This window comes from Carassius auratus, unplaced genomic scaffold, assembly GCF_003368295.1.
Source record: "Carassius auratus strain Wakin unplaced genomic scaffold, ASM336829v1 scaf_tig00215947, whole genome shotgun sequence".
Classification (NCBI taxonomy): domain Eukaryota; kingdom Metazoa; phylum Chordata; class Actinopteri; order Cypriniformes; family Cyprinidae; genus Carassius; species Carassius auratus.
This window is the reverse complement of record NW_020528327.1, coordinates 294,683-309,610: the sequence shown is the minus strand read 5'-3', so window position 1 is coordinate 309,610 and position 14,928 is coordinate 294,683. Positions and strand designations below refer to the sequence as shown.

The 14,928-nt window shown below is 38.4% G+C and overlaps 1 protein-coding gene across 1 annotated transcript; it reads left to right on the top strand.

Moving 5' to 3' along the window:
• The first annotated feature begins 1,246 nt into the window (after positions 1–1,246).
• Positions 1,247–14,902, top strand: LOC113096493 (unconventional myosin-VI-like). Its single transcript, XM_026261895.1, has 7 exons — positions 1,247–1,455; positions 3,479–3,557; positions 6,288–6,448; positions 10,786–10,889; positions 11,667–11,798; positions 12,864–13,082; positions 13,290–14,902. Exons 1-7 carry the CDS (start codon positions 1,256–1,258, stop codon positions 13,487–13,489), a joined length of 1,095 nt encoding a protein of 364 aa, XP_026117680.1. The 5' UTR covers positions 1,247–1,255; the 3' UTR covers positions 13,490–14,902.
• Positions 14,903–14,928: the final 26 nt, after the last annotated feature.

Genomic DNA, 14,928 nt, shown 5'->3' with positions numbered 1-14,928 from the left:
TTTCTCCACACTTTTGTTTCCAATCACTTAAATAAAGGTTAATCTTTGTCTCATTGGTCCATCAACTCTCACATTTGTGAAGAATCTTGCCTTTCTATTTTGGTGCTGATCAGAGGTCTGCTGTGTAGCTTCTGTAATTCTGTGTCAGATTCTCCTGCTGACTGTAGATTGACAGAGCATCACCCCAGCGTTCTGGAGGTTGTTGGTGATTTTACACAGACATATGTATTAGGGTTAATTAAATATAGTTCTAATTGACTTTCCTCTTTTCTTCTAGCATCCAAATTGCTTGTATTTCTATAAGAGTCGGCTTCCTCGTCTTCATCCTGTGTTTGTGTGTCATCTTAAATGCAAGACTTAGAAATGCAGAAGCAATGGATATAACTGATAAGACACATTCCCTGCTTTTAATTTTCTGAAGAGTTAAAGCACAGGACACAGCTGAACACTTAGAAAGACCTGTGAGGCATCTGTTCCAATACTTGTGCTCACATCAGATAGGGAGATAAACTCTAAGTGCAGATCTTCTTAGCTGGTAAAACATCTTTGTGTTGAATCACTCAGTAATAAAAATGTTATGTCTCATATTCACCTTTTAATAATTTTTACAGATTGACTGCACAACAAACAGAACAATTTTGTCTTTACTGTTGTAATACTTATGGACAGCACTGTAGATAACAAACAAAACAAACAAAAACCTCACACTCTGATTAATTTTGACTGCATGATGATCAAATGAATTATTACACAATCACATCTTTTTATTCTTGGGAAGCGACGAGACAGAACCAATAAAACCCATACAAACGAGCCATTTGTTGCATCTAGTGGGGACATAATTACTGATTATAATGATTTATATTGTCGTTTTACTTATGCGTTGCAATCGTGAAGCTTGTAACACTCCAAAGAAACATTTTCATCACATCATTTGACGAATGAATGTCCAAAAGCAATATATCTCTACATTTTCACAAAGGAAAATGTATAGTAGAATGCATTATGGTGATTTTTTAAAAGGGATATAGTTTAATTAGCGCTTTTCTGACTTTTTATAGTAATCATTTGTCGACGCAGTTTTAATCACTATTAAAGTGACACAGTCTGAAACACTGCCCTGTAAAATTTTTCATTCACATGTAAGCAGAACAGCCATTATAACTAAAATATACAGTAAACATAAATAACCCAAATAATTTAAATCAAATCCATTTTCACACTCTCTTTTTGACTTTACCCTCAGTCTACGGTGATGAGCCGCAAGGAGATCGAGCAGGAGTATGAGGGCCTGGTGAAACGCTCAGAGCAGCTCCTCTCCTCAATGCAGAAGAAGAAGCAGGAGCAGGAGGAGACGGAGCGACTCAAGCACATCCAGGAGGAGATGGAGAGAGAGCGGAAGAGGCGCGAAGAAGAGGAGCAGTTACGCAAACAGGAGGAAGAAGACCGCCGCATGTGAGTCACGTCGAAAGTTTCGAATGGGATGAACCGTACATTAGGTCAGAGTCCCAGCGCGTTTGAAAGAAGAACAGGAGCTGAAAAAAAGGGTGTGGGAGGGGATTGGCAGAGAGATTAATACATCACTGGAGGGTTCGGCTTGACCTGCTCTCTCTTATGCATTCTCCAGAGTCTGCTGTCCATGGACAGCATCTGTCATCGTTTCACGAATCAGGCCATGATGATATTTCTCTGTTTATAGTCTTGTCAAAGAATATTCAGTTCCACACTAGTAGATGCAACGACAGCAACTTTTATCATGCTGCATGCTTTGTTTTGTGGCCCATCCAGCCTGGAACCCTTTCTTTTACTCATTCAGAGGCACTGCTTTTACCTCATACATTTATTGGAGCCAACATTTTGCTCCAGTCACCATACTTTAACAACAACTAAAGGTTTGGATTAGCCTTAAGTTCTTTGCCACTCTGTATGGAGAACTTTTTAAGAAATGCTATCTGTTGTTTCATTATGAATTTGAACCTGCCCTTATAAATACAGTTAAATTATAATTTAAGAATACAAGCTTTTAGGGAAAGTCGTGGTCTAGTGGTTAGAGAGTATGATTCCTAACCCTAGGTTTGTGGGTTCAAGTCTCAGGCCTGCAAAACCGCGACAGTCTTGAGCAAGGCATCGAATCCCCAACTGCTCCCCTGGCACTGCAGCATAACTGGCTGCCCACTGGTGTGTGTGTGTTTACTGCTCTGTGTGTGTGCACTTTGGATGGGTTAAATGCAGAGCATGAATTCTGAGTATGGGTCACCATACTTGGCTGAATGTCACATAACTTGTACGTCATTTTTAAAGCAAACCTTTGAAAGTGTATTTTAGAGTACATACATTTATGACATTTATGAAATACAACAATATGACATTTTACAAAACATGGTAAGAATTGCATTCATTCTTTTGATGGCTCTCACTATACTCGTATACAGTAGGGTCCAAAACGCTGAAACTTGTAAATCTGGTTGCAAATCTGGTATTTAAAATCCAATTTGCAAAAGAAAATAAAGTTTTAGGATTATGATGTCCTGTAAAATTAGTTATAAAAATATGATATTACCATCCAAAACGTTTTTTTTTTAAACAATTATTTATTAAGCAAGGACACATTAAATTGTCAAAAGTGACAGTAAGAGATTTATATTGGTTAAAGAGTGATTTTCATTTCAAACAAATACTGTTCTTTTAAACTTTTTATTAATCAAAGAGTCACAGTTTACGTACACAGACATATTAAGCAGCTAAAAATTTTGATAATAATTATAATAATAAATGTTCCTTGTGCAACCAAATCAGCAGGATTATAGTTGGAGTAATGGCTGGCTGCTGAATGCTTTGCAATCAAAGGAATATATTACATTTTAAAATATATTAATATAGAAACAGATGCAATGTTTGTTTTGTTCATTTCTGTTCAAATGTCGCTTTCTTCAAAGCAAAAGTGTAAATGGTAAATGTAAATTTAAACTAGAAAAAGAAATCCAGTGCTCTGAGACTTTTGACCCACTGTACTGCAATTACTCCTTTATTGGGAGCAGCAAAAGCATTTACTTGATATGATATCATTACTGTACCCTCTATCCCCTCTTCATGCTTATTTTTTTTAATCTCCCTGTTTATTAAGGACTTTGGCTTTGGCAGGGTTTGCATATATCAGTACCCAAATCCATGAACAACAAAGTACAATGAAAGATGCAGCAGATGTGGTTGGCTGTTTGTGAGATGTACTGTATAATATATATAGGTCTTTTGATATGAAAATGCTAATATTTGGTAACGACGCTCACCAACAATGCTCAGACCACACGATTCAATTTCAGCTGCTATTGAAGGGTCTCGTTTTGAACTACAAGGCGTTTCTCTTTGTGGACAGTTGTGTTTCCACGTCCCTTCCTGTGAGTCATTGATCAGGAGGAATAATTCCCCGCGGGCCGGTGTAACTCCATTAACAGTCCACCCTCAATCTCTCTCCCATCAGGAAAGCCGAGATAGAGCAGAAGAGGAAGCAGGAGGAAGAGGAGAGAAAGAAAAGAGAAGAGGAAGAGCGAGTCACGCAGGTGTGTATGTGTATATGTGCTCCCTCTGTGTATTGATTCCTCTCCTCCACTGACTCCTTCAGAAAACCAAATGCCCACTCCGCCTCACGCTGGCATGTTCAGAGCTGGCCAGGACTGGCTGTTCTGCAGGTATAATCATGACTGTATTGAGCTGGCCACAGCGGCTGTGGGTTTATTCATCAGCCCCTGCCTACCTCCTGGGCTGGATTATGATGCGTCTGTGGAGTGAAAGTCCTATGTCTCCTCTCTCTCTCAATGGTGATGCTGTGTTTGGGGGCTTGGCTGACTTCCCCTGCGCTGCTTCCTCTAAATGAATCGTCCTGCAGAGACACGTTTGTGCCCATGCTGCCCAAAACTGTTGCACACTCTTCATAGGCTTTTGTGCTGCTTTCTATTCTATTCTATTCTATTCTATTATATTCTATTCTATTCTATTCTATTCCAGGGCTGTTTGATTTATTTTCAATCTACCCCATTTTCATATTATATATTAACTGTTCTATTGAATTGTGTTATGAAAACGCTCTATTTTATTCTGATTCTATTTTCTGTTCTGAGAAATCTTCCCTGTTCTATTTACCTTCTGTTTCATTTTTAAATGCTTTATTATTAATTAAAACACTCTATTCTGTTCTATTCTATTCTATTCTATTCTATTCTATTCTATTCTATTCTAGAAATTACCTGTTACGGTGACATTTTAATGTTACATTTCTCTATTTAATTCTGTTTTTAAGCGTTTACTAATACCTTTTTCATAATTAACATATTTAACAATTATTAATTTTGTTAATAATAACAGTAATGCATTCTTAACTCAAATGAATGAACAATTATATTTTACCAACTGTGATTAATAAAAAAATATTCTGTGAAAAATGTCTAAATAGTTCATGTTTGATAAAGCATGAACTGATTTTCTAAAGTGAGCCATATGAAGTCTGCTTCTATTAAATTATTTTATTCTGTTCTATATTGTGCCATTTTTGTTGTTCCAAGTATTTCTCTCTTTCTCTCTCTCTCCTCCCCGTGTGTGTGTGTGTGTGTGTGCATGTATGTGATCAATGTTGATTCTATTACCTTGGCTTGAAAACATGATTGTTTCTGTTAACTTCAAAAATTTCATGGAGTCCTTGAATAAAATGAAGACCTTTGCAGAAGAAAACATTTGCAATCCACTCCAAGACTGCTGTCACACGGTTTATAAAAATCGTTATCACTGTTATTTTCAGACATAATACATCACTCGGTTTTCCACCAAGTCTCTCCTGCTTTTAGCAGTTTGATTCATAGCTCAGATTTATCATGTTTACCAGTGTTTGCTGTAACCCTCCCTCTCTATAGAAGTCTTTGCATATATGGGTATTCAGCCTCAGAATAGCACCTGCAACATCCTTCTTTCTGTCTAAGGTTTTCTCTGTGACAATGTTTAATCTAAGTTTTTCTCTTCAAACACTCCTTTGCTCTGTTTTGGCCTGTTTTTGGACCACGCTGCTGGGCTCTGTCCCAGACTCTCCTCAAACATCTAAATCCATGCTGTTCATTTCATTTGTTTTTATCCTTATTTCATTTACCACAGTCTAGACATAGAATCCCAAGCCGTCTGGCTGCGGTACAGCCTCGATTATACACCTAATCAGACTTTAGCACACAGCAGGAGCCCAATGGCTTTATATCCTTACAGTGGGCAGTGTTACAGATGGGGTTACAGTTCGTCTGGGGCAGGCCTGCCCCTCTAATCTCTCTTCCCTCAGCTGTAGGGAATTCTGTAGCCTGCCTTAAACCGCATCATAGTGATTGTGCAGAGAAATGTTACAACCAAGAAGCTGCCGCAGCATTCCTAAAAGTCAGCAAAATCAGGTGTTTGCAGGTATACTGAACTTTCTTTTTTTTAGGAAAACCAATCAAAATATTCTTCATCTAGCACTCGTGGACATATCAACGTTTTTGTCCAGTCAAATGCTCTCCAGATTGAAAACGTCTTGCCCCTGCCTCTAGCAAGTAGCACATTATATTTCCAGGCTGTGTTGTAAACAAAAAACTCCTGGCTATTTTAAGAAAAGGGACAAGTCCTGCCCTGACTTCCTGTTTCAACAAGAATCATCAATACCTTTCCCGCCTTGATTTGCACTCTTATTGAACTGAATTGAACACTGAACTCACTTGAGATGAATAACGTCCCTACTGTCTTCATTTGAACTGCTTATCACTGAATTGAGCTTGTTTCATAATGAATACATTTGAATCAACACTGAACTGACTGGAGCTGAAAAAATTATACAGTTGCCTTGCTACAGCTGCTTAATAGCAGAATTTTGGATTTGCCAAATTTTTGAAGTCTGCATTTTTGATTATGTTACTTGTTTTTTATAAAGAAACTGCGCCCATCAAACCATTAAATGCTGTCCAGACTGGTTAGTTCTGGTTTGGTGCTGGTCTAGGAGGTTTTGATAAAGGACACCAGAAAAAGTATCCAAAAGTATTTTTAAATAATTTATTTTTCAAGGGATAGTGTCTAACTCATTGGGATTCTTCTTGACCCAACACAGTTCAATGCTGTGAACTCAAATATGTGGTCATCGGCACCCCTGCCGGCACCCATTTGTATGCATGTGTCTCTGTGTGTTACCATCCAGTTGGAACTGAAAGAAGGCACAGGTGTGGCAAAGATTATGTGTGAGATGGTGTGTGTGTGTGTTATTGATTTGTAGGAATGTATGTTTGTTCCAGGCTGAACTTGAGATACAGCTGGCATTGGAGCGAGAAGAAGAGACTCAGAGACAGACCATAATGGAGCAGGAGAGGAGGGACAGAGAGCTGGCCATGAGGATCGCTCAGAGCGAGGCAGAACTCATCCAGGATGAAGCTCAAATGGACCCCAGCTTGCGCAGGTACACACACACACACACACACACACACAATAATAAAATAATCAAGTCAACATATCAAACGGCGTCACCAGGTGAAATCATACAAAGGAAGACTCCATGCCGGGTTGTTCCCTGGCTACCCATTCATAAAACACACATAAATTGCAGATATTTCTAAATGGAGATTTCCATCTGAAAAGAGCCTGTGTGGTCTTGAGTGGCGACAGAACAACAAACAAAGAACAAGGTTCTGCCAGACAGCGTTACATAAATGCCATGAATAATTTTTACTGCGGCCAACCCATGTGTCTACAAAAGCAGGTAAACAGAAACACGAGATGCCTGCGGTGCAGCACTGAGAGTCATATTTCATTTAGTTAATGGAAGTGGACAAAGAAGTGTTGCCTGTTCCTACCTTGTGTATAATAAAATAAAAGGCAGTTCTGCTGTTATTGCATGTGTAAACTGGGTGCTAAAGAAGACCGTGTTGTCATCCAAACCTCTTTTGTGCTTCCTCTCCCCTCCAGTTATGCTACCACAGGTGTTTGATTTTTAACAGAGATGTAAAACCTAGAACAGGCCTCTTTTTTCCCTCGAGTTTCCACTTAATTTAATCTAATCACACTCACCCACAATCTCGTCCTGTCCCCCTAATCCCACCACAACCTAGATAGAGGATTACTCATAGAAAGTCACTGTAAACAATGGGCTAATTCTTAGTTTTGATATTAACCTAAATACTTCCTAAACTACACGCATAAATTATTTTATTGGAGTTTGTGAATTGAATGGATTATATTTGTAGATTTGTATTTTCCAACAGTAATGGAGCATGAACCAATTAAATCCGTTACACAGAACTTTTTTCCTTTCTTATAATTGTTCATATTTGAAAATGTTTTTTCTTGACAAATTATAAAATAGGTACAACAATCATATTTTTTTTTACATTTAAGCACCACTCATATTTTCTTCAGAAAATTATAAAATGTAGTTGTAGTTTAGAAAAATTACTAATTAAATGTAATTATTAAAAATAAATCATAGACATAGAAAGTGCCTTGGGGAGCTTTTAGGAGTCCTTTATAGGTGTGGATCCATTTCCGTTTAATTTCCTTTTTCTGTTATGCTAGGAACTCAACAAGCGTATTTCCATTTACTTATGTTCCCTCAAAATATATGTTGAATTTATGTATGTCTCAAGCTCTCAATATGAAAATTTCAGTGCTAGATGATGGTTATTGAAAAAGAAACTTGCCTTTGCGTTTTAGTACATACTGAGAAAGGTTGCTTTAAAGGGAAAGAGAATTTTGATGCAGTGCGTTTATGATTCTCATTCTTATGCTGTCATCTGGAGTCATGTTTCATTTAGCTTATAGCAGAGGGAAATCTGTCACAATACAATATCAGCCTGTTTTTTCTTCTCTACACATCACTTAGAAAATGCCCCACATGGCAGTTTACCAGTGCCATCTGATTTCTAGTTGTGTCCTCTTTTGAAAAGTCAAACAAAGTAGTTTCGCTTTCACAATGAAACTCACAGCATCTCCACATTCCGTCACGCCTCCATTATGCAAATCTTCCCACATAGTGACATAGACATGTGGCGGCGTGTTTAAACGAAGGCATTTAAGGAAGGCGTGGACAAGTCTCAACTCATAAAAAATATCTCTTTGGGTTTGAGACTTTAGTCTTTGCATCTTTAGGGATCTTATCTATTCACAAACAGCTTGTAAGACTCCAAAGAGAAAGGAAAACTGGAAATTGCATCATATGACGCCTTTAAGCAATGCTTAAAATGTATGAATGTCATTGCTTTGCATAAAATATCAAATCAAATGACATCTGAAAGCTAATTATGGTAAAATGCGGTCTCAGACACTTTTGTTTACTTATCAGTCTTGAAAATGGTTTCACGTCTTAATATTTTTCTAGAAACAGCATTTATAAGAAATTAGTCTTTTGTAACAATTTCTTTACTGGCATTTAATAACAATATAATATACATTAATTTTAATATTGAACACAATCTTTTTTTTTTTACTTATATTTCTAAATCTTCTGCTTGGAAAATGTACATGTGTTATCTTTACAATAAATGCCACTTGGTTTTATATTTTGTTAAAGGCCTATATAATGCAGTAACACTGATACATTTTCAATACAGTATGTAGATATTTTTGGTGGCTGCTATATATTTCAAAAGTTCAAAAGGTATTTCACCCTTAACTAGTTTTAATGTAGTTCAGTGCTTTTTGATATTAGCTTGAAATGTAGTAATCACTTTCTTAAATGCTTGCTCGACTGTAGTTTAACTGCTTTGAACTATGAGTAGCTTTCCCAGCACTAGTGTTGACATTTCATTTCTGTTCCTCTGTGTGTTTGTGTTAGCACTCGGCTTACACCTGTATGAGTGGGTTAATCAGCAGGGTTGGCGGTTCAGTGACTTCTCTCGCAGGGTCTCCGTTAAGCAGCTTTGCTCTTCACAGCCGTCAGAGTCGACAGAGTGTCCCTACATCCATTGTCACCATGTTAACCCACGCAAGAGCTCCTCCCAGACACACACTCACCACTCACACTGACAACCCTTCCTTCTCTTCTGGGACTCCTGTCACTGCTTTTATATGAGGAAGTGTGCTTTAAGGCTGTATGGTGACATCATCACTTTATGATTTTAAATCTTGGCCTCAGGTACTGGAATAATTGTCTTCTTTGGAAATGATTCAGCTCAGGAGATTGCAGGTCTTTCTTTAGTAGGAAGGGAATTATGGGCTTATTGACGTCACAATCAAACCACAATCTCTCATGAGGTTATCATATGATGTTGATAAAAAGGACATTATTTTGTGTATTTTGTTTAATGAACTGACTTTGTGGTTTAAGGTTAAAATAAAACATTATTTTCCATATACTGTACATTATTGTTTCTCCTCTATGCCTCGCCTTTCTGAAACGTGTCTTTTTTTTTCTTTCTTTTTTTACAAGGCTCATTGTTCTGAAAAGTGAGGCGTGCTCTGATTGGCCAGCTATCCAGTGCATTGTGATTGGCTGAATGCCTCAAGCATGTGACGGAAATGTTACGCCCCTTGCTGTACTGTCATGCTGTCTCCCTGTCAGAACACCGGCGTGACAAGACAAAAACAAAAAAAACATTGGTTTGAACTGTTCTGGACAGTGTCGTAGATACAACTGATTTCTAGTTGTGTCCTCTTTTGGAAGGCCAAACAAAGTACTTTTCCTTTCACAACAAAACAACGGCAACAGCGAGAATCAAAGTTATGCCTTCCTTTGCGTGAACATTTGGGCGGCGTTATGCACATCTTCCCACATAGTGCCATCGACGTGGGGGCGTGTTTAAATGAGTCGTTTTAGAAGGGCATGGACGAGTCTAAACTTTTATTAAGAGGATCTCTTTGGGTTTGAGACTTTATTCTTTGCAACTTTAGGGATCTTATGTATTTGTGAACAGACTGTAACACTCCAAAAAGTAAGGAAAACTTGAAATCACGTCATATGACCCCTTTAAAGCAAATGTAGTTTTTTTTTCCATTAAAATGGTTGAATATTTCTCTACTCATGCACAGGCTTGTTTGAACCAGTTCAGTGAAGCTTCACATCTAAAATCAATATAAACACATTATATTATATATATTCAATTGCTACTTTCAATTGCCTATTCTTAAAACGGCTAAATTTATATCCAATTGGTCAATTTAAATTATGAACCCTATAATTCTGTGCACACTTTAATAAAAGACTAATTATACTGTGGCAGTGGTAACAGCAGATGTTTTTTTTTTTTTTCATTTCTTCTGCCAGCCAAGTTCACCTGAAACTACATAAAAAAAATCCACAAGCTAACAGTTGTGATCACATAGTACCCAAGCCCTGAATTTGATGTATTTAGGAGTGCCAGTAGGATTAGAATCAGGGTGGTGATGTTTTTTGGACTCCATGGACTCCCACAGTCTTTGGGCATCTTTAGTAAAGAAGAAGACAATCCCTTCTCTGATTGGCTTAGCGTGGGAGTCTGGATTGCAAAAACCCAAGCAGAGCGTGGCCTCACCCTCGATCAACATTAAAAATCGTTAACCACCATTAACCACCAGGGCTGCATCTAATTTGCTTAGTGAGGTGTTAATTTGGCATGATCTGTGCTATTTCCAGGTCACTACAAGTTTCAGAGAGAATGTATCTCCACATAAGCAAAAGGCCATTTAATCATCTGACTGTGCTGTGGCTTAGGGAACGATAAGCAGCTGGTAACAGGAGCTTAGGAGAGAAATCAGAACCTTTGCTTATGGAAAAATATGAAGCTAAGAAAAACTCCAATATGTTCCTCCTCTGTGCAATTTCAGGGGTGTGCAGGCGCAGGCCAACAAGGTGACAGCCGGGGTAAAGAAGTACGACCTGAGCAAGTGGAAGTACGCTGAGCTGCGAGACGCCATCAACACCTCCTGTGGTAAGAGCAGTTAGTCCACTCAATCTGCTCACCTGAAGCTGTTCATGTCAAAAAGCATGTCATTTTAGAGAGTGGAGACTGACGTGTAATATTGTTGAAGATGGAGAGACTAGCATGTAATATTGTTGAAGATGGAAAACACGCATGATGGAGATGAAGATGGCATAGCAATTTTTTTGTAGCTTGTTCTCAATCCATAATTCATTGATTTTGAAAGTTAATACATTATATATTTTGTCTTTTTATTTGCAGATTTGTTTATTTGTCTTTTATAATAGTTGAACCATAAATCACAGAGACTTTACTCCCTTTTGTGCTTCACAGACTTTCTGGTCTGTCAAGTTGGTTTAATTTTCAGTTGTCTTAAAAATTGTTATAATTACCTCACCCTTTTGTCATTTTCTGTCTTCTGTGAAACAAAATCAGATGCTTGGCAGAATTGTCTGGCTGCTCCTTTCCACAGATTTAAAAAATAAATCAAATACAGTGATTATAAGGAGTGAAAAGCACCATAAATGTTCTTGAGTGAGGGTGAGGTAATTATAACAAAATCCTGTTTTGTATTCTATTCAAGAAATAAAGTCATACAGATTTAGGTTTCGCATATTGTAACCATTTAAGGAACATCTTAATTTTATTGAACGTAGACAAACTTTGTAACAGTTGTTCCATGCTTATTTGGCATGAATCGGACCACTTAAAATCAAAGGTGATGTCTAACTCTGCTTTTTATGAATGACAGTGCAGTACTGAACATGTAATCTCTTACCCTTATAGATATAGAGTTGCTGGCAGCGTGCCGTGAAGAATTTCATCGTCGTCTGAAGGTGTACCATGCCTGGAAATCAAAGAACAAGAAGCAAAATACAGACACAGAGATGAGGGCTCCTAAATCAGTCACTGACTATGGTAAGATATGACCCGTTTCCCCAAGAGAACCGCCTGCACGGTGGCGGAACAACAGGATACAAATTGCTCTTTGCAGTCGTGTGTAGCCGATGATTTCATTTGTAATGGCAAAAGGTGATTCAGCATAATATTTATTCTAGAAAGATACTTTTCAAAAAAAAAAAAAAAGATTCTTATGCAAATGTGTTGCAACAGTTTCTCAAGGTTGAATCTGCACGTTTTGTCTGTTGTTCTTTTCTAGAACCTTGCAGCACATTTTGTGATTAGCGTTAGCCTTGTCATGCACATAAAGCAGTCAGCTAAAAGCACATCTAAAGGCATTCGCTGCTGTTTCAAGGAAATCAAGCCTCCTACTTTTCCTACTTGAAAGGCACATCAGTGTTTGGTTGCTGGAAGACTTTAGTGCTTGTAAGTGTTTGCTCGTGCAAAACAAACAGGAGATTTAGAGTTCTGTGACCTGCAGGTTCTTTTCAAACCCTCCGGCTCTCTTGTGGTGAAATCCTCAGATGTGTCTTACCTTCAAACAGTGGAGTGTTTGTATCAGGTGCATAGGGCTTATAAGAGATGAAATCAGGCTCCTGGCTTTGCAAAGTCAATACTGAAGCGCTGAGAACTTCTCGGACAACTTTCTTGACATTATCCCGACCTCCTAAGCTTTTTGATCTTTAGGGATGACGGTTTTAAAATGTATGGGGTGGGAGTGATAATAGGAAAATATCAACTTTGGCACTGACACAGAACAAAATCTTACAGGACAGAAAACCATCTTTACCTGCTGGTTATGTAAGTGGGAACAAATGTGAGAGTCATGGGTGGGACAAAAAAAAATATTCCTGGAGTGGGCGGGAGAGAGAGAATATTGCAGGACAAAAAAGTCCATCCAATGCAGAACTCTTGGTGGACCACCAAAAACAAAACTAAAAACTAAAACGTGTACTCAGAGCAACTTAGTAATCGCATTGTAATCCCCTCAAGCACCCTAAAGTTTCAAACAGACAAAATAGCTTTTTTTTTTTTTTTTTGAAAGTTTTGTTACTGTTGTAATTTTCTCTTATATTTCTTCAGCCCAACAGAACCCCGCTCCACCCGTCCCAGCCCGGCAGCAAGAGACCGCGATGAACCGACAGCAGCGTTACTTCCGCATTCCCTTCATACGACCCGCGGACCAGTACAAAGACCCCCAGAACAAGAAAAAAGGCTGGTGGTACGCTCACTTTGATGGGCCCTGGATCGCCAGGCAGATGGAGCTTCACCCAGACAAGCAGCCCATCCTCTTGGTAGCAGGTGCCCAAGGCCTTCTTCAGGGCTACCTAAAGTTTTGATAAGATAAAACAGTAATTTTCCTCTACTGTGAACAATGAATCCTTCAGAATAGAAATAGGATTTGAAGGATAAAACAGCTGAAGCGATTACTGGAAAATACTCTTATCTGCGGATGTGAGATGTGCACCAAGGCATAGCATGATGTCTTTTATCTTTTTCTGTACCCAGGTAAGGACGACATGGAGATGTGTGAGCTGAGTCTGGAGGAGACGGGGCTCACGCGAAAACGTGGAGCGGAGATCCTCCCGCGGCAGTTTGAGGAGATCTGGGAGCGATGTGGCGGAATCCAGTATCTGAGGAACGCCATCGAAAGCAAGCAGGCCCGACCCACCTACGCCACCGCCATGCTCCAGAACCTTCTCAAGTGAACACCGACCGTCTCTCCTCTTGGTTTACATGATCTATGCACGTGTAGATGTAGACGGGAAAGTGGTGTAGCTAAAACAAAAGTCTGTGCAACTCTAGTGGAAGCAAACCCCATCTAATTTACTTTTTGTTTGTAGTTTGTTCTTCATTTTGCTGTGAACTTAGAAATCAGTCTTCACACAAATCTGAGCCTTGCTTGAACCTGTTGCTCAGAGATGCCTTAAGATTTTTTGACCTAGTTCATAATGCAAAAGGATGTTATTGAAATATCACGCCCATGTAAACCTGCTCATAAATCTGAAATACACTAGGTGTTATTGTTATAAAAGGACATTACAGTGTGTAGCGATAGCCAGTTCTGTTAAACTACACCACAAAGCCTTTGTACACTTTCAGTCGCATTATTGGTAATGTGATCTGTGTCATTTGTTGCATGTTAAAATATGATAACAAGGCATTCCCCTAAAAATTGCTTTTGAGCATCCTGACCAACCCATGCAACATTGGCTCAACCAATGGCGTGGGTGTAGGGGCGGGACTATCCATTCATTTGACAAATGGCAACTGGAGGCACTTCAACTTTTAAAATACAATTCTCTCATAAGAGTTAAATGGTCATTACGTTGAGTAACAATTGAAAGTATCTTTAATCTAATCAGATGGTGGTGGTAAAGGTTAATGAAGAACATGAACTGGAAAATCATTAGGTTGTAATATTTTCTCGCACTGTGTAAATGTGGTAATAATGGCAGTGTTGTTTCCAAAAACTACACCACCTGAAATTGCCTTTACATATATTTGATATAGAATTTTATAAAAGCAGCTTCAGTTCATAAAAAGGGGATAGCCACTTTTTTGTACTTAAATCATGGTGATATGCTAAAAGGCATATCAATTTCTGTTCAGTGAAGTAATAATGGCACCTTTGTTAATGATTTGCTGTGAATTTTCTTGGTGTGTGTGGTAGATTTCTCTCATTTGAACATTTATGTACCAACTCAAGGAGAAATGTATTTAAATGAGCTTGTACTCTGACATGTGTCTCGTTATGGCCCCTTCTTATCTCATTTGGTAACAACTGCCAGAATGGAAGCAATGGAAACAGCAGTGAGATCCTAAACATTCTGGAAACTTGAGACCAAATTGCTGCATTTGATCAATTTGCTGTCATTATCCAGACTTTGTTTATTCATAAGCTAATGTTTTTTCTCCATTGAGCCCTTTCCAGATGAAAAGATGTCATCTCAAACAGCCAGTTTATCCATATTATAACTGTTAATTATTTGTTCCTTGACTGTCATTTATCTTTGATGTTTCTGGGTTAAATATACTCCGATTTTCTTATTTTTGACTGGCCACTGTTACTCTCATCACTTTGTTAGACCAAAATAAACATTCCATTTCTTATGTTTCAATCTTTGCCTTTATAGTCATACAGACA

What these genes read in the sequence shown, in the direction of transcription:
- LOC113096493 (XM_026261895.1), top strand. Translation starts at nt 1,256, where the DNA reads ATGAGCCGCAAGGAGATCGAGCAGGAGTATGAGGGCCTGGTGAAACGC. An exon ending in AGGAAGAGCGAGTCACGCAG is followed by an intron (nt 3,558 to 6,287) that starts GTGTGTATGTGT and finishes TGTTTGTTCCAG; the next exon opens with GCTGAACTTGAGATACAGCT. An exon ending in TAAATCAGTCACTGACTATG is followed by an intron (nt 11,799 to 12,863) that starts GTAAGATATGAC and finishes ATATTTCTTCAG; the next exon opens with CCCAACAGAACCCCGCTCCA.